General features: G+C 40.4%; 2 protein-coding genes across 9 annotated transcripts in view; both read right to left on the bottom strand.

Moving 5' to 3' along the window:
* Positions 1–9: 9 nt before the first annotated feature.
* On the bottom strand, positions 10–15477 carry LOC122405466. Of its 8 annotated transcripts, XM_043410234.1 has the most exons (7): positions 15424–15477; positions 14400–14612; positions 11130–11296; positions 10517–10734; positions 10168–10242; positions 8816–9059; positions 2715–5243 (listed from the first exon to the last, which is right to left on the bottom strand). In XM_043410234.1, the coding sequence occupies exons 3-7, from the start codon at positions 11290–11292 to the stop codon at positions 5128–5130; spliced, it is 816 nt and encodes a 271-aa protein (XP_043266169.1). In that variant the 5' UTR covers positions 11293–11296; positions 14400–14612; positions 15424–15477; the 3' UTR covers positions 2715–5127. The 8 variants fall into 8 exon arrangements, with proteins under 8 accessions (XP_043266173.1, XP_043266169.1, XP_043266171.1 ...); XM_043410238.1 differs by lacking the exons at positions 2715–5243; positions 14400–14612; positions 15424–15477 and adding exons at positions 10–1396; positions 14125–14351; XM_043410236.1 differs by lacking the exons at positions 14400–14612; positions 15424–15477 and adding an exon at positions 15254–15266.
* A 2015-nt stretch (positions 15478–17492) lies between these two features.
* LOC122405162 overlaps positions 17493–27150 on the bottom strand; it is a 36956-nt gene continuing 27298 nt past the window's right edge. Inside the window, exons 4-7 of the mRNA XM_043409699.1 lie at positions 26000–26684; positions 25069–25585; positions 24858–24992; positions 17493–24648 (exon numbers count right to left, since the gene is read on the bottom strand). Of these exons, the coding sequence (XP_043265634.1) occupies positions 24502–24648; positions 24858–24992; positions 25069–25585; positions 26000–26684 (1484 nt within the window). The 3' untranslated portion in view covers positions 17493–24501. The remainder of the gene's footprint in view (positions 24649–24857; positions 24993–25068; positions 25586–25999; positions 26685–27150) is intronic.

Raw genomic sequence — 27150 nt, 5'->3', positions numbered from 1 at the left:
CTACCCTGTATCAACGAGTAACGTATTTCTCTTTTTCTCGAATTCGAAATTTTGGTTTCGTACGATTTAAATATATATATATATATATGTATTTGAATTAATTTGATTTATTGTGTCTTCCATCCAATGCCACGATGAACAAAAATATAACCTTCAAAATTGGAAATTGACATTTTCGTTCTCAATAACGTGGAAATTCATACGAATAAAACTTCGAAGGCAAAAAGCCTTTGATTTAAACAACCAATAAGAGTAATCGTCAATAAATAGTGGAAATTATTAATTTTATTTTCAACTGTGAAAATAAAAAGTTTATAGTCTTTGGTTAAATTCTAAGTCCGTCTTAGTCGTGATCAGTAAAATTGAGAGTTTATTGTACGATCCAACATCGCATTTTCGATAAAAGTAACTTCAGACTCGCTTAATAATAATATTCCAATTATAACCTCTTCTTGTCGTCGATTATTCGACACTCGAACGATTACCCGAACAAGTATTCAATTTAATATTTTCTTACGAGCGACGACACAGTCCTCGGCATATACGTTATATTCGACTAGATTATATAAGTCTCTCTACTGATTTTTTTGCGTTTTTTCATACATATATTTTGCGTCCGTTTGGCTCCCGATTGGAATCCTCAAGACGCCACGAACGTCTAACGCGCGTGTACGGTACGTAATGGCATCTCATGGGATACAAATAATCTCAATTCTCAATGGCCAAGTCAATTGGACTCTATAGTAATAATAATTGTCTAGATCTTTTTCACTTACATGCTACTATTTGGAAAGTTTTGTATAAACCCTGCTAAAATTACATCACCGCGTCGTTGATACCCGGCTGGCCCGCCTGCGAATTCTAGTTTCGAACAAAATTCCTGTTCGCCTGGTTTCGGAACGTAAACGCGTTCCTCGTTTTCAAATACTCGTTCGTCGTTTGCACGGTTCGTCTCGGTACACGGCCACAGATATTACGAGTTGCAGGGGGAAAACGTTGTCCGTGAAGAGTCAAGGCTGTCGTAAAACTTTGCGACGAAGCACGAAAAAAAAAAAAACGTACAGGTTATGTGCGTTGGAAAAAACGAACTTGCTTGCTCAACGTAACGGTATCTGTGCTCGCGTGAAATTGTGCTGCAACGTTAAAAAAATACTTTCGTTCCAGAAAGCGAGTTATCTTCGAGTCGATGCAGAGTAATCCTTTTCGAAGTATCCGCGTACACGTCTTCTCTCTCGCTGTCTATATTTTATATATATATATATATATATATAAAAAAAAAGTTCTTAACCTACGATTATTTTCACTTCTTATTATATTCAGGCCTATACATTTGGCGCGTCGTCAGCGCCGCGAACAATATTCATCTCGAAACGATTTACACTTTCTCCTGCATTTTCTGAAAATAGCAAACGTTCGCTAATTACGTTACAAAAAATGTTAAAAGGCACGTGTTCGCGCGACAGTAGAAGTAACGAGTTTTGCAGCTGTTCTCACGTTTAAGTTAGACAATTTGGTTAATTTTTAATCTTTGGTGACCTTTGTCGGTAAGGTTATGTTCACGAGAATGTCAAAGACTAGTTTACGAATGAGTGTAAAATTTGTATGCATTATTCGTGAATAAAATTTAGCAATTTGACCATTTTGATTTTCCAGCAACAAACTGTATAGTTTTACTTTATTTTATATCGTTTTGATAATAAATAAATGTTATATACAGGGTGTTTGGCCATCCCTGGGAAAAATTGTAATGGAAGATTCTGGAGACCAAAATAAGACGAAAATCAAGAATACTAATTTGTTAATGAAGGCTTCGTTAAAAAGTTATTAACATTTAAATTCAAAAATTTCAAATCGTTCTGGAAAAATTATTTTTGGTTGCGTGGGTCAATTAAAATTATTTTTAGTGAATACACATACCCCTGAAATCCTATGCATTTTCGAGAAAAAAAATTCAGAAAGGTCAAATTTCTCGGCGAAAAAAAAAATTACTAATCGTTCTAAAAAAAATATTTCTAGGTTCTGGGGTCAAATATAACCATTTTTGGTGAATAGACATACCCCCGAAATCCTACGCACTTTCGAGAAAAAAAATACAAAAAAGTCAAATTTCTCGGTGAAAAAAAAAATTTCGAATCGTTCCAAAAAAATTATTTCTAGGTTCTGGGGTCAAAAACAACCATTTTTTGTGAATAGACATACCCCCGAAATCCTACGCACTTTCGAGAAAAAAAATTCGGAAAAATCAAATTTCTCGGTGAAAAAAAAAAATTCCGAATCGATCTAAAAAAATTATTTCTAGGTTCTGGGGTCAAATACAACCATTTTTGGTGAATAGACATACTCTCGAAATCCTACGCATTTTCGAGAAAAAAATTCAGAAAAGTCAAATTTCTCGACAAACAAAAAAATTTCGAATCGTTTTAAAAAAATTATTTCTAGATTCTAGGGTCAAAAACAACCATTTTTGGTGAGTAGACATACCCCCGAAATCCTACGCACTTTCCAGAAAAAAATTCAGAAATGTCAAATTTCTCGACGAAAAAAAAAATTTCGAATCGTTCTAAAAAAAATATTTCTAGATTCTGGGGTCAAAAACAACCATTTTTGGTGAGTAGACATACCCCCGAAATCCTACGCACTTTCGAGAAAAAAATTCAGTACGAGTGGAACTTTAAACATTAATAACTTTTTAACGAAGCCTCCATCAACAAATTGGTATTCTTGACTTTCGACTTATTTTGGCCCCAAGAATCTCCCGTTAAAATTTATCCCATGGTTGATTGAACACCCTGTGTAACTGCATATAAATAATTTCAAAACCGCTGCATTTTGATGACAGTTTACTGCCACGCGAAAACATGTCTTTACAGTGAAAACGAATGGTTACGAAAGAAATATTCCGATACGCGAAAATGATTTGTGCAGAATAAATACCTAACAACAACAATAACAACAACAATGTAAGCTCGTTAAACTTGCTCGATACAGTTAACGCAGTCGTGTCACTATTTCGTGAAATAATACTTTAAACAAAGACGCGTAATACTTAATTACTTTCACGATACAGTCGGGTTATCGCCGACGATATAATTGCAAATCTTTCCACGTTAATTGCAAGATAATTTTCTATAAGGACGCTCGAAATATCGTACGTATTGTTTGATCGAAGCAAAAGATGATTCTCTGTTCTTTCCGATCGTTTTCTTGCGCAAACAACGCGTGAAAAATCTTCGTGGTACGGCATCATATCGTTATGGAAAAAAAGGAAATAAGAACACGTTGTGCTTCTTAAGTACAACTAATTCGGTGGTACCAACTGATCGAGTCACAAACGAGACGTAACGTCGATGTTTAAGCGTCGTGTGTATCGACGTTTATCGAGTGCAGGTACAAAGTGGCACCTGTTATGTTAAAACTTCGAAACGCAAACAGAGCCATAAATTAAATTAAATTAATAGTTACGGTGTGGAAACTAATTATAATGAGGTTGTATAACCTAATATCTAGAACAAATTACGTAACTTCTTAATTGGAACCGAACGTAACAAACTGAATATAATAATCCCCTAAAACGAAGTTTAACCTTGTCTTTTCCCGTTAAGTACCATTAAACTTCCCATCTTTTTACGAATGAAAATCGGTGGAACCTCGTTTTACGCGACGTATCGTTAATTGCAAAGGGAACAAAGATCGAAGAATTAAAAAGAAAAGCTTTTGTTCCAAGTGTATAGATAATATTCGATCGTTCGATAACAAATCAAACGTCCGTGACTAGCAGTGTAATTATTGCAAGAGGTACAGCACCACTTTATTCCCATCCATCGTTACTTTCGTGAGTCAACCTCGTTAGAAACGAGCACGCGTATTTGTATGCACAAATTGACTGTAAACACGCGCGCACGATTTTCCCCTTTATTACTTCGACGGGGCATTCAGGAATATTGTTGTAATTTCTCGATCCGATTAACAATAAAGACAATAGTATTCGATCGAACGCAGGCTCGTCTGCCTGCACGGTCGAGCATCGATCGGTAATTATTGTTGCTAGGCCCGGTCGGTAACTGCGTCAGGCCGTTGTTTTTTTTGCAAATAAAGCAAACTTCAACTTGCGGACGAAATTGTACGCGTCACGCTCGCCCATCGACTTGCAAACTGGTTTTAAGAAATCTAGAAATAATTACTAGAAATAAATCTAGAAATAAATCTAGAAACTTTTCGATTTAACAGATTATAACCTCAATAAATGTTGCTCGAAGGGAAAGACGACGAAAGAGCTGAAAAATTTGCTCTCCGTCGCTCAAAAGTATTATACACTCTGGCAGCATATAAATTCCCCGACTTACAGAACAAGTTACCGTATTTCTCGAATTCCCATTGCAGTCGAACACGTTGAAATCGATGAGCGAGCGTAGTTCCGCTCCTCGCCGTTTCGATCGTCTCGTTACTTTTCGCCCAGTGCACGATTTACGATGCACGCGCGGAAAAAGGGGCACACCCGGTGTATAAAACGATTACTCTCAATTAGTAAACAATAGTTATTACTAATCTTTGTGCTTGAAACGATAGCCCATCCTATGGCGTCGAGACTCCCGAAACGTCAGCCCGACAACACAGATGCCGCTTTCCTTTGCTTGTCGTTGCGTGCGCGATTCGGGACAAAGGGTTCTCGGGATTATCTAAAAATACTCTTCCCTCACGGTTTCAACTCTCGTTTTGCTGTTTTGATTTCACGGTACCGATAAGCCCCGAGTTATGGGGGCTGGAAAAACAATCGAAAAATTTTGTTTCTCCGATTACGTGCGACTCGCGATCCCTCGAAACGTAAAAATCTTCGAAATTCTTTCGAACGACTCCCGACGGTGTCGAGTTTGCTCTGCACAGAAACCAACCTGCGCGACAATGTCAACGCCACTCGCGGATACAATTGGCTCTCGATGTAGCGGATAGAGATCCACCCGAGAAATCGACACGACGGACCTCGATCGCGTCAACTCGCCGAGGAACGGTTCGAGTATCCTCGTTGCGCGGACGTACTCCTCGGGAACATTGCACCGACGAAGCACGCTTCCCCGTACTGAATGTGTAAAACCATCTCGGCCCGGTCGCGGACCGGAACGATCGAGCGTGTTACTCGCTCGACATCAGCTGCACACTGTCGTCCGCCGATCTGTGAAGCCGTCGCACGTCCGACAGCGAGCGAATCGGCGTCGGATGCAATAACGAGAACGTGTGCGAGTGGCGATCTGAAAAATTCCAACACAATCGCGAACGTATTCGTGAACACGATACTGCTTTGGACGCGTTTCGGACGACCGAAGGTCGGGCACGGAAATAAAAATAAATACACGTTCGGTAGAATGGCGAATTACAGCTGTACGATGTTGTTAATTTAACCTCTACGATTATTTAAATTAAATGCTGTTTCCAGAGCAAAGCAACGAATTTTAGATACGTCTATTCGTAACGTTCTCGACTTTCAGTTTTAAGTTATTATCACTGATATAAAATTTATTAATTTATAATTTATAAAAATAATTTATAAAAATAATTTATAAAAATTATTTAAATTAAAATAGAAGTGTGTGTATTGAGTACACGCGGCCAGTGTCCGTAATGGCGAGCATAACTGAGGGGTTGAAGACGTTATGAATGAGTATATGCATTTAGAAACGGATTGATTGCTTGAATGGACTGCAGGAAACTCTACAATGCACTTTGTAGGTTGCATATGTGCAGGCGTACGCGTAATGATTGCCAGTTGGCTATCTACAATTGCGTACATCGGATTTAATATTTCACTAAAACTGTACAATTTGTTCCCTGGATGAAATTGATTTCTTTACCGGAAATCTAATTAGAGGGACGTTTCACTTAGGGTATTAAAACACGACAAACTAGTTGGAGTTATTGCCCTACATGAAAATAAGATCTTTAACATGCGTGTACATGTGTCGTGAAAGAGCGACATAAAAAATCGGTCAACGTGACAGGCCCGGCAGCGATTAGATCTCTTATGCGAATAATCGACTCCGACGATAAATCATCGGGAGAAAAATAAATGATAATCGCGTGTCACACGGTAGCGACGTAAACTAAATCGATTTTGTCGAGCAACAATTTTTTACGTGTTTCTACCGGATGAAATAAATAAAGAAAAATCATGCGGTATGAAATTGTTAGAATCGTTAGCGTCGATGGAGGTTGCTGGAAAATGGTTTTAGGAAGGGCCCGCGATTACGAAGACGGAGAAGAGGCGATCGAAAGTTCCAACACAAGATTGAGTCAAGGCACACCCACCAGGGAACCAACCATTAATTTATGCAGAGTTAAAAATAAGGGGGAATCGATCGCACATGTCTATAAGCACGGCATCAAGGTCGCGAATAAGTGTCCGGGACGAATACATGAATTTCCTAATGCGCCAAAGTGTGTCTGTGTAACCAGTCCATTTCCATACTCCTTAAGGAGTATACAGCATGTTCGTGGAATTTTGAGAACTAGTCACATGTACGTAAATGGAACTTACGACTGACAAGGAACATCCACAAAATGCCTCCTTCCCTCGATATTTTTTAACCAAACTATTTGTTGACATTTAACAACATGGAATGAATAATTGTTGAAAACGACTAAACTGAAATTTGTATTTCTTTTTTTGGGGGGAGGTCTGCAGATTTGCAAATTTTTATCGAAACCAGAAACGGAAGTGGGGGCACTTGGTGCAAGTTCCTTGCAAGTACAGCAGAACCTCCATTATCTGAACGCTTTGTATACAGGCCACAGTTGGGAAAAATTTTTATGGGGGACTCTAGAGGCCAAAATAAGACGAAAATCAAGAATATTAATTTGTTGATGGAGGCTAGGTTAAAAAGTTATTAACGGTTAAAGTTCCGCCCGTTCTGAATTTTTTCCCCGAAAATGCGCAAGATTTCGGGGGTAGGGCTATTCACCAAAAATTATTGTAATTGATCCCCGCAATCGAAAATAATTTTTCGAAAACGATTTGAAATTTTTTTTTCCGTCGAAAAATTTCACACCTTCTCGAATTTTTTTCTCGAAAGTGGGTAGGATTTCGGGGGTATGTCTATTCACCAAAAATGATTGTTTTTGACCCCAGAACCTAGAAATAATTTTTCCAAAACAATTTGAAATTTTTTAATTTTGTCGAAAAATTTCACACCTTCTCGAATTTTTTTCTCGAAAATGGATAGGATTTCGAGAGCATGTCTAATGACCAAAAGTGATTGTAATTGACCCCCGCAACCGAAAATAATTTTTCCAGGACGATTTGAAAAATTTGAATTTAATTGTTAATAACTTTTTAACGAAGCCTTCATCAACAAATTGATATTCTTGATTTTCGTCTTATTCTGGCCTCTAGAATCCTGCGTTAAAATTTTTCCCAGTATTATGCTCGTGTACTTTTTATGTTTTTAATCATTTGTTCGTATTAAGTATCTCGCCAATTGTGCAACGAACATTTGTTAAATAAATATTTGAACAGACCAACTTTCGTATTTTTCATTTTCTATTTCAATTTCAGCGTGAAGGCTAAATAATTCAAGAATAAAATATTTGAAAGAATGATTTATTTAAATTGAGTTATCTATTATCTGACCCGTTATATGTTTTTTTATTAATACTGTTATTGGAGGTTCTACTGCATCTGTGATCGTTGTGCACGCGAATCGAAAGACACGTATGCACGTGAGCGAAAACATGCGATTATCGTGTGCAATTGAAACTTGCGATAAAGTATAATACAGTAATAAAGTATATGTATACAGTCACTTTGGCATGTGTACAGATCGATATATTTACATACAACCCATTAAATGTGCCCCGTTGTATCTGTTACAAGACGTGTCCAGCCTTCTGCATTAACCGAAGCTATAGATTTAATTAAGAAAAGTGCAGGTGACCTTCGAGTGTCCTTGATGCCTCTAAGGATGGAAAGCTACGTATTGGTCGATAGAGAGTTAAGCACCGGTCTTTGCAAAATTCCAATGAATCCTTTCGCCTACTTCGACTCTCTAAATATTCAATTTTTTAACGGAACACACTGTACATATACTTGGAACTTGCAATTATCAGCGAACTACTTTTCTATAACCTACAATCACGCTGCTTGCATATATATAAAGCTTATAATTAAGTATCTGCACCTACATACTTGGTTGCATTCGAGGTTTAATGTACGTTTCAAGTAGGCGATATTGCATTTGAACGTTTAAATAAATAGACTAATAATCACGTATTTAGTGGCAGGAATATATTTGGTACCAAATGATCCAAACTAAAACGATACAAAAGAAAGGAAATTTCAAGGAAAAGTATTACATAACACTACTGAAAGAAAGAATAGTGTGTTAGTGTTGTTAATTAAAAAGAGTAGAGGAAAAAGATCGTACGAAAGTTGAAACCTGTAATTTTACAGAATTAAATTAAATCAGAAGTGGTTACGTTCTAAGAATTGTGTGACTTTAAACATGGCGAAAACATCAGTAAATATATTCCAATATCCCATAGCCCAATACAAAGCAGTTTACGGTCTTTCGAAAAAAAAAAAAATTAACAAACCCGAACAGAAAAATGTTATCCGAGCACCATCGACGAGAACGCAGTCGAGACGACTGATCGATAAGAAACTAATTTTTGTTAAAGCGTCAGACCATAAGGAACAGGCACTAAGCTTACTTGCTACTATAATTTACGTGACGAAAAGCGCGCGAATGATGCCTACGGAGGTTCTACGAGCTACGGGGCTCGACAGTGTGAGAAAGTAAAGACGACTTTTAGTCGTTTAGAATCGCACCTCTGATATCCGTGGATGGTTCGCTTCTAGAAAGCTCGTGATCGTTGCCCCTGTACGACGGCGTCTTCGTTGGGCTTTTGCAACGCGTCGACGAGTCGTTCTTCCCGTTCCCGTTCGTGTTCGTGTTCTGATTCTGATGAGGGAAATGGAAGGTTGTGGTGTGCGGCCACGACGCTGGCGGCGGGCTGCGTACTAAATGCTCGTGCACTTGTGCCAGTGTCAACGGATCCGCGTCGCCCAACTCCTGAAAAATGTCATATTTTTAGGTTATGTAAGGCATCGAGAAAAGGTGAGGCCCCAAGTCGAGGCGTTCGTTAAGGGACCTTCGTTTGACCTTAGTTTGACCTTTGTACGTCAGCACTCCCACCCCCTACCGATTGGGCAAGATGGCTGACGACAAACGCGAAGGACTAGGCCCAGGACGGGGACATTCGAATACCTTGCGTATTTCTTGATTTCTAGTTCCATTCCAAGCGTCACTCTAACAGTTATGTTAACCCCTTAGCTTACAATGGCGTCTCAGAGACGTGACAAGTCTACGGGGGCCAAACCTAGGTGTCGCTTTAGGCACGCAAAGTTGGGAATTAAATCGTAAGGGGTTGATATATACAGTAATACCCACTGTCTACGCGCTCGGGACCAACCGTTTTTATGTCTTTCCTTGTCTCACAATTGAAAAAAACGTAGGAACGTCGTGTGACCCTAGCCTAACCCGGGCAGATCAGTTCCACGAATTCAACCGAGACAAGGAAAAATGACGAGTGCAAGTGAGATGCAATGTGTCGATAACGACCGGTGTCAAGTTACGCTTTACACGCTCGACGCTCGCTTCCAAGATTAGATGAGAATAACAACTGCTTACGCATTATTGTATTTTAGCTAGGTCGCCAACAACGCCATAGAAGATCAGAATTTTTCCACGCGCGTAACAAGAAAAAAAACACCGCAAGAAAACGCCTAGAAACGTAAATGCGACGAGCGTTGGCCACGAAAGGACATTTTACGCGCGATTCAATGTTAAACGAACACAGGAAACGTCGAAACGATTCTCTCATTAATTAATCCGGACGGGTATAAAAAGACGGTTAAAATCGAACCGTGACATTGGTCGAGCGACGACGTTTGATTAAAAATATTCAACCGGTACACGGGTAGCTGACTGTATCCAGGAATAACGGGATCTAAAAAATTATCGCGGCGGCGCCCTTAGCAATCTCGGTAAGGTCGCCTTTTGTACAGTATCATCGCCAGCGATATTAAGTTCAGGCTACCATTAATAATGCAACGTAGGTCCCGGATCGATGTTCCTTTTACGATATTACGGACAGCAATGAAAATGAAATATCGCTCACGTGAGACATGAGTATGGCGTCGTCCGACTCGGACTCCTCTATGGATTCCACGAGGCTCTCGCGACTGGCCAGCACCTGAAAAACAAAAACAGTTGTCGAGTAACGTCGAGTCCGGTTAAAAGACAGTGTCAAACTTTATTAAATGTAAAAAAAAAAAAATGAATTTACGTTTTACAGATTAAAGTTTCATTTTCTTTTTTTAAATCTCTGACTTTCGAGCCTCGAGAAATACGACCTTTCTTAGAAGGAATCGTCGAAGCTGTTTATACGAGGATATGCCCTACTTTCACAGCTTTATCGAATTCTCTTTCTCCGTCCGGTCGTTTCGAAACCAAGAGGATATTCGAACCTGCAGGAAAGGATTATCCTGTCGACTGAGTCTAAGTGCCTCCATATCCTGATCAATGTTCCGTGTTCTACCAGGTGTCAAGGTTAACACGGAATGTGATGGCGACGGCTGACAGGCGACGACCACATCGACGGCTGCCACGCTCAAGGTCGACGGAATTCTCGATACCTGATTGTCATTCTCGCTACCGCTGCGCCTGCAAGTGTTCGTGATGATCGCTGAAACAGATATCGTACGAAACAGTCAGCGAAATTGGTCTTTTAGAACTACCTTCCGCGCTGGAAACAGCACTATAGAGAGTGGTTCTAAAATCTTGGCCAAACTATACTCCCTCTACTAACTATAAACAAATGTAATAAACTTTCATAGAGTTCGATATTAAATCTATTTCCTTACGACTATAGTTATTTTTATGTACAGTGAAATCTCTATTACTAAATAAATAAATTAATACGATCCTACATTTTACTAATTAATTTTAGAAACATTTATTTATTAGATTCTGACAATTTCATTGATTTAACTCGAAATTTTCCGCATTTTACAACTTTCATTTTATATCTAAATAGACATTCGAAATGTTTTTATTAAATGAGCCTTCGTTGTGGTTTACCGGGTTGCTCGACTTTGGGGGCCCGTTCCATTTCCTCCTCCTCGTTGATCTTCATTCCTAACGTCAACTTTTTCGACTTAAAAAAGTTCGAGAGAAACGCTACGCTCTTACGCTTGACACGATCGTATCGTTGAGCGTTCTCCGACGACACGTGTATCATCATTCGTCTGAAACCAAAAGAGCATCCAGCCGGTTAGTTGGTCGAACAAAGAATACAAACTCTCGCGTTTCAACGTATCCTCTAATTTGTTTCGATCGCGGGATTAAAAATTTGATTAAATCTGACGTTATAAGCCATTTTATCGGTTAATCGCATAATCAAAAATAAGACAAAAGAAATTGGGCGCAATTGTAACGAACCATATATTGTTCATAACGTAAAAATAAAAACATTGTAAAGTGTATAATATTAATGTAATCCTCATTATATTATAATTAAATATTAACTACAAAATTGTAAAATGGAAATATGTACGTAAAATGTAGGTTTCATAGACTGAGCAACTAGCACCAAATTCGATTAAATTATAAGAAGTACGGATCGAGAAACTTGAATCAAGATTGTAACCTACACAAAAAGTAGAAGGTTATTCTAAGATACGATAAGTGGCTTAGACATAAAAGATACAATATTCCGTATCGTTGGCCGAACATCGACGAATCTCGGTCTACTTCAATTAAAAACAGAAAGAAGAGCTTGCGGTAGCTCGAGGTCGAGCGAAGTTCATTTGACGAAAGTTGCTAGTCACTCCTTGCTGGGTTTCGAGAGGGAACCGTTCATTGTCGGAGAAATAACGAGCAACGTCTATACGTTTCCTCGCCGGGTACACGTAAATACGTGTTCGCGGATGGTACGAACGGTTCCACGTCGTTAGGCGGCTTTATCGAACACCGACGGAATATTCTGATTCAACGAATTTAACACGTTCGTCGTAGAATTCGAGGAATAACGAGCAGACAACCGTACGTGTCGGTACTTGTTTCGCGCGTAACCCCAGGTCCATCGGAACAGTGACGATCCACAGAGGTCGCATTGCCAACTGCAGCTGCAGAAGGGTGTGCACTCCTGCTCCTTGGAAGGACCTTTGCGCAGCTGCGGGCGTACCGCGAATGGGAGCGAGCAGGACGGGGCGAGAGAGCGTGCGTGAAGCGGCAAAATAAAAACGGACGAGAGAAAAAAAAAACAGAGAGGACAGTGGTGTGCGGTAAGGCCACCGCGAAGTGTTTCAGATGTAAGTAGGTAATCGAGGTTAGGTTAGCGTTCCAACAATCACCACGCCTCTTACGCGATTGTTGGGGTACTTTCCGCCAGGGACGAGTAAAACTCTTAGAAAATGGCGACATAAAATCGGTTCTTACGCGGTAAGAAAATCGGTGCTGGTTAATTTCGGTTTCTACGACTGTTATTTCTTCGATTCGGTTCTACGCTGGGTGTCCCATATTTTAACGGTCAAATTTCGTCAGTGTATTCTTTAGGTTTAAATACGTATCGTTTAGAGCTTTATTTAAAAGTTACGATACAAATATGAAATAGTAGTATTGCGAAACAATATTTACATTTCGGATCACCGATTTAACCGAAACTTTCTACTGAAAATATACCGTTATAGGATGGGGAAAACAAAAGCGCGTAATCTGTGATTTTTTGAGGTTATGGTGTCAAATCGAATTGTCAATGGTGAACGCGAGATGAGCTTGCGACGAGAGAAGATTTACAGCCCACTTTCTGTAGATGTTTGTCACTAGACTTTTATGTATTTATAGCATAAACATATCAAATATACTCATATAATACTGTAATTTAATGTTTTGTGATATGATCATTTCCCAAATTTACGTATAGAGAATGTAAACTCTTAGATATTGTTAAATAATGTGTTAGTATGGAAAAGAGGTGAAAAATGTAAATATATATTGTAAATTAAGAAAATAATATTAAGCGTAAAACACTATAGTGGGGTATCATATTACCCTACTTGTTTTTATACAAATATAATATTGCAGAGTTAAGGTTCCATTTTTCACAGGTGTACATATTCCGGAAACTTTCGGTACACGTTTCTCATTTCGGATATGCCATAAATTCATAAAATCCGCAGTCAGCTCGTCACCTGTCTGACCTAAATGCTCGCGTTCGAGCTCCGACTGAAGCGAAGCGTTCTTATCAGCTACAGAAACACTGCCTCCAGCTGGTCAATGAATGCAATTGCAGCCAATGGCACTGATTATTATTCTCCATTCAAGACTACCGTTTGACAACATTCGTGTCTTCAAAATACGATCGCGTGGAACTGTACAAGTTAATCGCGCCGGGGACAGTCTGTTTACTCGAATTCGATCAAACGTTCCCCGATTTCGCTCGTACTTTCTCTCGATTCTACGTGCGTAATTTACACTGATGATAATTGCTGCTGAACGCCTCAGGGGCGTGTAACAGCACCGACTGTGAAAATTTCGAGCAGAACACGAAGGGGTCAACGGAACTGTAGATTCGCGAGAGCCACCGATTATTATTAATTGCAATTCCTATACGGAACAACTAGTGTTCGTAATACCAATCGGACTATAAAGATCAGTTGCTACAGAGACACCACGAATTTTTCAGTCGAGTTCGATCAAACATTCCCCTCGCTTCGAGTCTACTTTTTCTGAACTCTACACCCCGCGCGGGATTCCCACGGTTAAGCTCGTTGACCACGATCTCTGAACGCCGATGGGCGTTCGACGCGTGGTAGCAAGCGGAAAAATTGCAAACAGTAGGACTCGGAAGGGTTAACGGGACTGTGGTTTCGTGAAATATCCTCGTCCGTCTGGCTGATTACGTTCGCGGAAAGTCGGGGTGTTTTTCCACGAGAGCATCTCTCGTGCACCTCTGCCGGCGATCGATCGGGTCGTCCTCCACCCGCCGTGAGACTGTCGAGCCTCGTGAATCGGGGACGGGGCGTCACGCAGACGTCCGTGGCCAGGATCCCTACTTCCACGGTTGTGTACTTACGTAGAGGTGGACGCACCTGGCGATCGTTCATTTTCTTCGGCGTGGTCGCCGCCACAGCGCGTAACCTCCGCGACACGGCTGACGGGGTGAACGAGCACTGGATCGCGTTCGCGACGCGACTAACGCGCCGTCAGCCCCGCGTCAACCCCGCGGGAGGGGGTTGGCCGAACGGGCCACCTTACACGCGGTTGGCTGCCAGGTAGGAGCGCGACGCGGGGAGCCACGAGTCGTTCACGGACACGCGCACTACCGACGACTCACTCTCCCCCCTCTACCCTTTTTCCTTTTATTATGTTCTCTGGCTGCCGCTGCACCCGAAGACATCCACCCTCTCTCTTGGCCCTCTATTGTGTCTCTTTGCTCTCTTGGGTTTTGTTCGAGCCGAGGTTTCGTTCTTTTCTTTGTTACACGCGCCGGCGTCATCCACGGGTCACGCGCTGCTTGAGACCCCGGGCACAAACGTACATAAGGGTGGTCCGTGAGTAAGACTGTTTGAATGGATGAAAAGATAGGTCAGCAGTATGTTTCATACTAACTTACATGCAGATTGAAAAGCTTCCGGAAATAACAGTCTCGAACATACATACGTTTCTTTTACATATCGTTTTTAATATCAAATGAAATCTTAAAACCGATTGTGAGTTCTCTTCTTCGTTCGTTCTAATTAACCTTGAGCCCGAGTTACATTTCAGTAGCTCAAAATAAACTTCCTCCAATAATTAAATTAAAGGTTACCGTGGAAGTGACGATATAAATGGAGTCTAATAGTATATTTAGCGTCACCGATATAGACAAAGACGTTATTAATATTCTACTTTTTTTATTTCTAATCGTACAACGACTAAAGAATCAATTTCAGGTTAAAAATAAATTCCCGTCGGAGCAGTTCATCCGCGTGAGAACTTTCGCAAAAGCCTTTCCTCAAAGAAAACGTTCCGAGCGCGATGGCCTTTAGCTTCGATACGAAACTCCGAACATCTCTTTATTGACCTTTTGATACGTTCCAACATTTAGTTCAGCGTTACATACCGTTACACTACTACGATACGGACAAACTTTTCAGTCATTTATCCGTACTTTTCATAACATTTGTTTCCTCTAAAATATTAAGTACAAAAACTATCTTTACCTTAAATTATCATTTCTTGAATTTTTTAGGATCGTTTCATCCTGCTATAATTTTTTTCTCAATGCACCGAACTATGAAATGCCCAAGGCCCTTTTGGTCATTCCGTTAAGCACATCGTGAACGGTTTTTCGTCCCAAGCAACGAACCTCGTTATTTTACTTCGTACGCACGCGTTTTTCTCACAGAACGTTCACCGTATCGCTCGACAATGATTTTTAATCGCCGCCACGGAACGCGGCGCTGCACTTCGCGCGTCGGGTTCCTTTCCTCTTTCTTTTCACTTTTTTCTCGATCGTCGCGCGCGTCTGTCTCTCGCCGTGCCCACTGTGCGATTGATTGTGAAACTTATTGCGTAGACTCGCGTAACTCGGAGCATGCAGCGATAAGAAATAATCGCAGTAGCTTCGAACCGAACCCACGTTGTGTACATTAAACGTTTCTTACATACATCGTGCACGTGTATCCGATTCGGTTTTTTAGGCTGTTCCAGATGGCCTTTGACGATACTTCCACCACAACAAATCCTCGATATTATTGTTTACACAAATCTTCGGTATTATTGTCTCCTCTTATCTCGACGCATTTTCGAAATTAACGCGAGTCGGATATTTTATGTATTTTTATCGCGACACCGAGTATACATAATATTCGGAATAAAATTGTAACAACGCGACGACGACAGAGCGACAGTAACGATTACGTTCGTCGTTATGCGGATGGAAGATACATCGATTTCTATTCTGGAACGTGAAATACCGTTTTAGAAAAGGTGTTTCCTATTTGAACAGCCATTATCAGTATCGACGTTGCTCGCAATTTACTACCATTTTTTGTTTACCCCGAAGGATATTAAACTGCGAACTGCGTCTTTTTATCGACTATTTTAGAACCTTCGTTAATTTCACTGTTGGGTCGTTCTATAAATTGACGTAAATTAACGTACTTCAACCCCCTCTTTTATACAATTACCAATTCGTTATTTATTATTATATTATTTTTCATTAAAGAATGGCTTAAAATTGGTAGCCACATTTGTTTTTATTTACCAAAGGATCGACAACCCTACGATTATTTTCTCGCAAGTTTCCTCGAGAAAACTGCAATTGCTCGCGCGACACCGCACGCCTGGGCACCCCCCCCCTGCGTTTCTCGACAGGTCGAACAGAATGAAAAAGCAAGAAAAAATGAGCAACGACGGACCAAAAGGAAAAAAAAAATAAGAAACAAAACGAAAGCGTCGGAACAATGCCGGCTTTGTTCCATTCAACGCTTTTTCCTAGCGTTCAACCCGTTCACGCATGCGCGGAAGACGCAGCTTACCTAGTCTTGGGGGGTGGGGGGGATGAACCGTAGAAAGTTAACCGTACTGAGAAACTGTACACTCCTATCAAGAAAATAAGTAAATAAAAGCAAAATTGTATAAAATAACCCTCCATTTTGGAAAATATCTAATACCTACCGAGTACGAAACGAGTGATAAAAACAGGCAGAGTCGCAAAAGAGTCGTTTCCCTTTATAACTTTTTATGGTTTTTATTTTGCTTTTCTTTTTTTTTTTTTTATTTAAAAAAATACAGGTCGAGTACGCGATACCACGATTCGTTTGATTCAAGTCGCTCTCGCGACGCGGTCCACTGCGCAGAGGCGAATGCGCATAGGGGTGAGGTTTCGGGGACTCCCCGTCAAAGATTTTCTTTTTTTCGTTTAACCCTTTGCAAACTAACGATAACAACTTTATCGTTGCACGTTTAATGAGGAAATTAATTTTTGTTTATTCATGGCGTCGTACAAAACGTAAAGAAAATTCAAAATTATCGCAATTCCGTGTAAGTCGAGATAATGTGAATAATCTAGTTCAACGCGTCTTTAAACGAATCAAACCACGCGATAATAGATGCAAAAATCACCACTCGCCTCTGCGTGAGCGGTAATGATACACGTATGTATGTACTTGTTCCACATGGTGGATTCTCATGAAAAATGAACACTTCTTTTCAGGACAGAGCTGCCACCCTCGTCGAGCAGTGTAAATCGCGAAGATATTAAAAAGGAAAAGAGGGGGCGTGGCGGACACGAATCCCCATTGCGATCAACTGGGCTCTGCGAATCAATATGTTATTTAACCCCTTCGTGCCCGCAAATCCAATGAAAATTATTTGATTATTATTTTTAATAAACAAACAAAAATATGAAGAATCGTTCAAAGACTTTTGTATCAATATATTAAAAAATTGCACAGGTTACGAGTACAAAGTAGTCTATCGATCTTAAAAAATAATTCATATGCACAAACATACAGATAATATTGTGATAACAATGTGAATTGTCTGAAACGAATACAGTGGGCACGAAGGGGCCGAAATGGCGGACCAGTAAATTCCATGTTCAAGTCACAGAGCATCCAAAATGCAAAACGATACAATTTTAATTTCTATAGATTTCTGTTAATTTCAAAATAGAACTTGAACGACAGAGTTTACTACAATTTGGCTTTTACAAACACGATGATTCAAATAACGTACCGGATCCGTGGACGTGATTATCTATGGCAATGGTACTAAAAAAAAAATGTCCTTTTCGAGCGTAATTCGAGATAGAATCGACGAGGGGACGATTCTTCGTCCAAAAATAAATCGAAAACATGATGCATTTTACCGTCCAGGCTTTCGTTTTCCAGAAAACAGCCTCGAAGATCGTCAGGTGGATGCCCGGGCCGCGCGGCTGACGAATGGGCGCCATGTTTGAACACGTGATCGATCGGCGAGGGAAAATAACACACGGAAACCGACGGGCTCTCGTTCGCCAACGAAACGCACAATAATCTACAATAATAAAAATTTTAAAAACATTTATTTTTCTCGACAAAATTGAGGTCACCTTGACTTTTGTTAAATGGAACATGCGCGTCGAAACGAATACAATTCTCTCGAAAACGGAAACGCCGCGCGAGAAAATCTGTATTCGACAATTTCGACGTAGTTTTGGACGAGGAATCGCCTCGTTTGCCGGTTTTCCGTATCCACATACCTCGATTACCGACTTCAAGATGGCGGTTCGACGTCACTGAGAACGAAAACGCGGATACACCCGGACTCGATGGTAGCTTTTTACGCTCCCGAGGATTTGAACGGACGATAACATTATCTATTGTCGATTGGTTAAGTACCTAATCCAGCCGAGTATCGGCTGCAAACAAAGAGGATACCCGAACTCGAAAGTAGGATCTTTCTGCCCGATGAAAGGTCCAGCTTATACAACGGCGTTTTAGGAACAGTCCATGAGAGGTCGATTGCAAAAGAGACGAACGAAATGAAACAATTTGTATCACGGGCGAACGGCGATCCTTTCGATGAGAGGCGACGAAAAGTTCGAGTTTCGTGTTTCTGTCTGTCTGTCTGTCTGTGCTGTGTCTGTGTCTGTGTCTGTGTCTGTGTCTGTGTCTGTGTCTGTGTCTGTGTGTGTGTGTGTGTGTGTGTGTGTATGGCGCTGAATACAATGATTACGTGACAGCGATGACAAGAGACTCTTACAATAAGCAATCAACAATCGAACTCCGTTGTGAAGATTAGGCAACGCACTCGCACATAACTATCGTAATAATAATCGATTAATAATTACGAATTAATACGTGAAACGGTGATAATAATAGCAATAATTATTTGTCGCTAAACGCTCTCTTTCTCTACCGATATGTTAGTCCAAAAAATGTTCTACAACTTCCGTATAAACACAGCGACATTGAAACATTATCGTTTATATTATGCGTAGAAATTAATTCATCATATATAAGGAGTTTATTTAAACGTGAACAATCTTCCATAAGTTGATTCCACGTAATAAAATAGAACGAAAATTATATTTGTCAAAGTTACTTTTAGTTTGAAAAATGCTTCAAATAAATCTTAAAGAGAATTAAATGATCGTTATGTTGCCCAAAGTTGGGCATTATTAAAAAAAATTTAGTCGAATATTTCATCCGATATCGTCGTGTTGACTCACTCTGAAAGATTGCCCAAATGTAAGCAAACCCCCTGTATACATATATTACATATATGTATATGTACGCGTGTTTAATATAAAACATTTGAAAAAATCACAGTTACTTAAAAACATCTTAGTTTACCGCTTCCCTTTCTCTCTCTCTCTCTCGCACTCTCTTATTTCTCACCGCGGTCGTTCCCCTTGCGCATGCAAATAGTTTACTTCGTCAACAAGCATCACGAACAGTTTTACGCGCGTCTCGCAAGTGACCGCGGCACACCTAATTTCCCTCTACGCGAAAATCGACGTTTGTGATTAAAGAAAGACGACATCAAAGCGGTCGAGAGCCCTCTGCGCGCTTCGAACATTTTCTTCTCGTAAGATATCGCCGTGCCACAGCCCTGCCACGCTTTATGCATCAATTCGCGTTGGAGACAGTTGCCACGGAGCCATCCCCACCCCCATTCAGCGTTCCGCGACTGCGCATACTCGGTTAACCGACAGAGCCGTGACCTAACCCTCCCTACGTGAAATCTGACGAACCCGACTTGGCGCAAGAAGAGAGGCAGCACTGAACTCGAGTTGTTCGTAGCTCAAAATTGCATTGGTATCCTTTATTATTTTGTTGTAACGCACGAAGTGTCCGTTCATACAAGCGTTCGCTTGTACTTATAAAAAAAAATTGTTCAACGCCTGCTCGAATGATCTCGTCGTTCACTGGTTTACACAGAACGTAAATAAATTATAGAATCGTTGGGGATTCGCAGAATTCATCGACGGGGGAAAAAAAACTTCTTAATAAACGTTATTGTATACGTATAACTAACGATAATAAATGTAAATAATTGCACGAGACGCAGATGATAAAAATATCATTGCGCGAAGACTTTGATTTCTCGTAAAGAAAAACGTACATTTCGTACGTTACAACGTAATCGCTTTTTTGATCACCGATCACTTGGAACAAAGATGGACAAAATTTGGATAAAAATTTCGAACGAATTAAAGTTTGAATAATACAATGAAATATTTTACAGTAAATAAAGATTTAACTGTCAGATCGAATAAAATTTTATCCATCTTTGATGGCGATGCGTGATTCAAGAAAAAAAACTTAAAATAACAGCGTTCAGTGTTTTCGTCGTGTTTCGAGACTCGTCGCATGAACCCTTTATTTATTTTGCTGATACGCATAGCGTGTAGAAACACATAGACATATAGTGAATGTATAAAAAAAAAACCGTTGGGAACGAAAACAGCAGTGACCTTGAGCGCAGAATGTCAACGGATCAGGGCTTGCCTAGAGCAATTATTTTCGGGTGCAAGGGTCCGAGTGCCCCAACGATATATTACGAAGTAATTTCTCTACGAAAGTATAAAAAAAATCTATGTTCCGTGACAAGAAAATAAAACTGATTCTAACCTGGATCCAACAACCCATTTATGCCTAGAGCGAAGTTTTCGTTTTTGATAAATAATTTTACGAGCTTGTAAAATTAACGTCAAAAATTCAATGAGAAATCTTGTACCGGACATTTGAATGTCAGAAAAACTGTCTACATGCTCCCGAGGTTCCATAGACGTAATCTTCCATACATCGAAATCGTTACACACATCGAATGTTTCGCTCGAAAGTTCAAGCACGGGATCTCAGAAAATTAATACACCGATTTACCACGAACTTTAAAATCTGAATTTGAAAATTATACATGATACGTTTCGTTTACGAAAAGTATCGACAACGGATAATGGACTAACTGTTGTTACAAAGTAATAGGTTAAGATACAATCGTATCGATTAGTAAACGTCTACGCGTACGTCGAACATCGTTTACGAAAACGAACGATCGACTACACTCTCGTTCCATCTTTATTGGTTTTCAAATGACCTTTCTCTAATTGTAACCATACAATCAGGCACGGATTAAGGAAGAGGCTAAAAGAGGCTATAACCTCGAATTCTCATTCTTTCAAATAATACAATAAATGTTTACAAATACTCGACACGTTGTCTGCCACATCAGTTTTTCCTGTCTAGAGATATCCCAGTAAATAAAAATATTTGCTAGTCCAATAAAGTACTTGTTATTTTGTAGTATTTCCAATGACAATAACATTATTAACAAAATTACAAGTATTAATTTATTGTAATATGGTCATCATTGACCACTATAGCAGTCAAGGTGTTAACAAAAAAAATTACTTTTGATTTGCTAATATTTTGTCAATAAATTAAATCATTTTTTAAATCTTGATTTTAACGTACGTATATAGATGACTTAGGAGAAAAAGCAAGATAAGGCAATTTTTTAAGACAACGCTTTCCTTTTTGAAAAAATACCTACAAACCCCGCTATCCCCCGCTTTTTATACGAAGAGGGCCTCGAAAGCCTTAATCCGGTCGTGTATACAATGTCTTCGTCTAAACAGAAGTTACCGATGGTCAACAAAATTCGTTGATACTGGAATCGTTTATACGTATACGTTTAATATATGGCAGTTATGCAAAGATTTCTACCATTCGAAGTGATAGAAGTCAACGGTAATTAAATTTACGAAGCGTTAAAAAATATGAAGAAAATGGGGTGACGATGGTGATACGAGATGCGGCGTAATTCGATAAACGAACGGGAGGCGTACGATCTGTAGTATATGAAATGAAATTCTATCCAATGCTGAACGAGTAAAATTCTGTCAGTTTGCGTGTCGAAAAGTATTGGTGGCGCTCGCGTCGCGGTGTTCAGTGGTTCCTCGATATACGTTATACAATCACCGTATTTCGATGAAACACACGATTACATGACTCGTATCGAGATAACTTACACACGCACTGCCATGTGCAAGTAACTTATTTACTTTGTCGACTGATAAATTCTTAAATCTGTCCTCGGTGCCATGTATAGAGTCGAGCATGAAGATATTTCGAACAATTTACCGCTAAACAACGTATCTGAGCTCTGTGCAGACAAAAAATATGCCAACATACAGAATTGAACACTTTCAAGAATGTATTATACTCGATAAGCATAACGTAGTCTAAACCAATTCGTAAAGGAATTCTGGCAGTTATCTTCATTAGTCTAATTCCTTCTAGAGTAAACTTAGTTGCTAGGTTATGTATCATTGAAACTGTTCAATGCTTTCAAAATGCATTCGTTGCACTGAAACGTACTTGTGGGCGTCGGTAAAAATATGTTATTGCATTTTTCTCGCGTATTTCACCACGAATATATTCGTTCCATAATTACGCCGCATCTCGAGGAATTAAATAATTAAATAGGTTTTTTCTTATCGAAAGAAATACATCTTCCTTGTATGAAAAAATTATCATTTGGAATATTGTGTCATCGTTGTCGAAAGAAAGAGGTTAACTAAGGGCGAAGAAGTGTTTGTTTCTCTATTGTCCCGCTGAAACGCGACACAGCGAGGTTTTACGAAACGTTAAAGACAGTACGTAGAACAAACGGGCGTGAAATACATTCTGAACGTCGTCAAACGAGTCACGATATTAACACGTTGACTGTCGCGACAGTTTTTCCCATGTCTAGAGACATTTGTTCAAATTCTAGTGTGAAATATAGAAATATTCGATTCGATTCAATGGGCGTATCTCTTATTTTACATCATTCCTAATAACAGTAACATTATTTACAATTTTATAAGAGTTAAAGTCCTTCCATTGCGACAATGTTTTACCACGTGTGCCGGTCACCGGTGACCGCCACGACAGTCAACGTGTGAACATTTCTTTTTTTTCTCTGTCGTATCACACTTTGTCAAATTTCAACGCCCTGAATAAGCTGCAGCGTGATATTGCTGCACGACGATTGCAACTGGAAATTTCGTTACAAAAACTCCGACACGCGGTCACAATTAGGACTGGGACTATTCGAATATTCCGTGGTCTAACGAAGTATCTTGATACTCGATCGGTACGCGAAATATTCGAATATTCGAATATTCGAGTATTCTAGTAAGTCCCCTAGTCGCAATTTTATGCGAAAGAAAATCCCTAAGGCAGTGAACCTTCGACGTAGGGAGAACCTTCCCTTACGAAACTTCCAATTAAGGTTATGTGAACTCCTAATCAGAAATTGAAATACGAAGAACCGATAACTGCACGATCCCCCATGTAGTAAACAAAAAAACAAGACAATGTATAGCAATCAGAGGAAGCGTTGCTTTTCTCCAAGCAGGAGCAAAAGGAAATATTGTACAATTTAGTAAAGTTTAATTAAAAATATTCTATTCTTTTTTTATAAATGTATTTACGCAATTACAAGAGATAACTGCATGTTCCATTTCAAATATAACTGTGTTTTTCTCTGGAAACAGAAACCTTTCCATTGTTCTGCATAAAAAAAGTATGAAAGAAAATATATATATGTATGCATACATAAAGAATAAAATAAATTGTGATAGTACGAGGCTACGAATATCGGAGGAATTTTTCCTGTAAGTTTCTAACATACAAAATGAAAGCTTTCATTACTTTGTCCCTCACAAAATGTAAAAAAAAAAACTACACAGTTGTACTTGAAAAATAAATAAATAAATAAATAAACTTGTAGGAAGTTAGACTTTCCTGAACTATACAATATCTTCTTTCCTCCTTCACTTTCTCTACGTTTACTTTTAACACAAGTTGATTGATAGTACTTTAGATGAAAACTAAAATGTTGGAAACTTCACTAGTCAAGAGATATTGTCCATTTTTATTCAGCAATGTTTGCGGCCTGTCGTGTCGAAGATTCACTGCCCGCACTGGATGAGCTCACTGCGTGTTTCGATAACAATCACAATGGAATTGTAATACAAATATATAATATATATATATATATTTATATATATATATATATAAAGAATTTAAGTAACGGGTCTCCGAGTCGATGACCGACAACCCGTCTAGCTATCGAAGAAGTCATATTTAATACGAAAATTATTCTCGAGAGCCGACATATCATTATCTCTAGGTATACCCTATCTAAATACTTCTTACGCGCTAAATGTTTGCTCAAAAAGCTGAGGATAAAAAACGCGCCAGTGATGGCAGTAAACTTCCATTTCGAGTCGTGTTCGCCCTGTGAGCCATCGCGAACAACGCCAGGCGACTGATAAGAACATCGATCCAAGAAACTATTTCATTAACGCTAGGTCATTATGTACAAATCTTTATATATTACACGACGATTTCGATCCGTCGATCCGTAATCCCGGCCGACCGATACCCGGCAGTAAGGAATGGTGTCAGGTGGCGTGCACCTTCCCTTAGGAGAGGACGTTGACCTCGCGCGGCGAGCCACAGACGTTCAGCACGCTGCTCGTCGAGTTAGGCGTGATCTGACTTCGGGCCTCGGTCTGCGCCTGTCGTATCGCCTCCTTATACGGGCCCCTTTTTTTCTTGTTGTACCGTGTCTTGAACAGAAACCGACAGCCATTGAAAATCATCAACTTCGCGCCCATATCGTTAGATGGGCACAGTGGCGCCCAGAGGCCATGGTTCTGGCGCGCGTGCGCCAAGAAAGACATCAGCAAAATGCCCCGTGTCACAGTGGTTCCGATCGAACACACAATTTTGCGACATTTAACATCGTGCATCATGCGTATTGATTAAACTCTTTTACCTTGAATGTTTCTAAAAATGGGCTCAACTGGTCGCATGACATGAGGGAACTCGTCGAAGAACCGTACCAAGCAACGTGAGCCTGAGGCCCGGACGATGAGCCATCCTCTTTACAGGAAACCGTGATACTAAGAACCTGGTAGAACAACAGATTGTGGTTATAATATATTGTAAAAACTCTAGGCGAGACTAGCAAATAAAACTGTACGAACCTTCCCAGGCCACCATGGGAAACCATGAATTTTTCCCCACACTACGTCGCCAACGTCCATTCTTCTGCCACTGGCGGTGAGACAGTGCTCCACAGGTGTCGCTGCTAGACGCATCATCAGTGGATGCGACTGTGGCGGGAAATCTGGCGCCGTTTCGCCAGCGTCCACCTCGGGCTCCTGTTCGCTGAGCTCGTCGCTGCTGGCCCCGGGACTCTTGCAGCCGGAGGACGCGTTGCTCACGGGATAGTCGCATCTGGCGTACGCGTTCGTGTTCAATCTCTTCAGAGATATAGACAATTTTTGCTTGAGGCACTGCTCCTTTATGGCCGTGTACGATTCGCTGCCAGGCAGCACATTCCAGTTCTGTTGGTTATCCGTGCCGCTGGATTCCAAACATGGCTGCTGGTGCTGCGTCTGCGGCTGGCTCTTGTGTTTCCGGTCCTCCTTGTGCTTCTTTTTATGCTTCACTTTATGCTTGCGACGATGATACGACAACGTGTCGTACGTGGGATTGTACCTGAAAATGCAGCAAACGGGGCGTGTCAAACGGGTAGTCAGCTTAACCTATTTATGTTTGGGCAAACGAGCTAACTTCTTAAAAATAATACGCTAAAATATTCCTTCTGTGACGACACGAGATTTGCACAGACAATTAATGCATCGAACAACTATTCTACGTCCCTTTGTGAAACGTCTTTGCAAATAGACCACTATCGTAACGACTTCCTTTCATAGGTAGCATTCATGGTAGGATTCATGGTAATATTGTACCTTACGAACAGTTTCAACAACACCGTTGCAATTACTATTAACTCGATACAATTTCTGACCACCCCTCAAAGTCTGAATAACAACATGATTCCAATCGTTGAACCAGTGATACTCGAGTTTATCCCAGCGGTAGATCGAACCATGAAATCGGGCATCTTACCGTGGCGAACCGTTGCAAGGAGATCTCGCCGGCGAGACGCCGCCCAGCATTTTCCTCCTGGCTTCTTTCTTCGCTTTTTTTAACGCCCGTTTCGCCGCCTTCGCGCTGGCGTCTTTCACGCTCTGCTTCTGCGGGTCCACTTGCTCCTGCCCGTTCTCCTCGCAGTCCGCGCTGAAATCGTAATCGTTCTCGAAGGTCCTCGGCAACTCCAGCGGATCCCTCTCCGTTTCGGTCTGCGGGTCCTCCGCCTCGTCGGTCTCCTGCTCGTACTCGGGATCCTGGATCTTCGAGGGGATCTTCAGAACGGTACCCTCGCCCTGCGCACCGAACGAGATTTTAATCACCGGCGTGGTTCTCGCCGTCCTCGTCGGGTCTTCGAACACGGTCTCGTCCCACAGATCCTCCATCGATCCGACCGATCGTTTCTTCCGTGGCACTCGGGCCGTTCTTGGCCTCATTGTCGAGTCCGCCGCGGCGAAGGTTTTCTTCTCGTCCTCCTCGGGTATCTTAGCACTTTCTACCGAGGAGCTGCTAAGTCTTCTGGGCGTGGCGCAATACGCCATCGATGGATTACTGTCACAATCCGTCGACTCCATGCGTTCCTCGGCCGGCTCCATCGCGTTCACCGACGAGCCGCCTTCCTCCGCTCTGTTGTTCCAATACGACGGGGCGATCTTCACCTTCTCTGCAAAATTCGAACCATTGAAATTTAAAAACTGACACTCGTGGGAAAAATTTTAATGGGAGACTCTAGAGGCCAAAATAAGACGAAAAACAAGAATACCAATTTCTTTACGAAGGCTTCGTTAAAAAGTTATTAACATTTAAAGTTCCACCAGTTTTTAATTTTTTTCTTGAAAATGCGCAGGATTTTGGGGTTATGTCTATTCACCAAAAATGATTGTAATTGACCCCCGCAACCGAAAATAATTTTTCCAAAACGATTTGAAATTTTTGTTTTCCGTCGAAAAATTTCATACCTTCTCGAATTTTTTTCTCGAAAGTGCCTAGGATTTCTGGGGTATGTGTAATGACCAAAAATGATTGTAATTGACCCCCGCAACCGACAATAATTTTTCTAGAGTGATTTGAAATTTTTTTTTTTCGTCAAAAAATTTGGGCACCTTTACTTTTTCAATTTTTTTCTCGAA

This window comes from Colletes gigas, unplaced genomic scaffold, assembly GCF_013123115.1.
Source record: "Colletes gigas isolate AHSC1104 unplaced genomic scaffold, ASM1312311v1 Colletes_gigas_Sc00004, whole genome shotgun sequence".
Lineage (NCBI taxonomy): Eukaryota > Metazoa > Arthropoda > Insecta > Hymenoptera > Colletidae > Colletes > Colletes gigas.
The sequence above is the reverse complement of the archived record's forward strand: the minus strand, read 5'-3'. Positions and strand labels throughout refer to the sequence as shown.

Excerpts from the sequence above, each read along its gene's own strand:
- LOC122405466 (XM_043410234.1), bottom strand. The coding sequence starts at position 11,292 with ATGATGATACACGTGTCGTCGGAGAACGCTCAACGATACGATCGTGTC. Across the intron at positions 9,060-10,167 it reads ACGCCATACTCATGTCTCAC|GAGTTGGGCGACGCGGATCC; the intron begins GTGAGCGATATT and ends GACATTTTTCAG. Across the intron at positions 5,244-8,815 it reads ACCATCCACGGATATCAGAG|ATCGCCACTCGCACACGTTC; the intron begins GTGCGATTCTAA and ends GGAATTTTTCAG.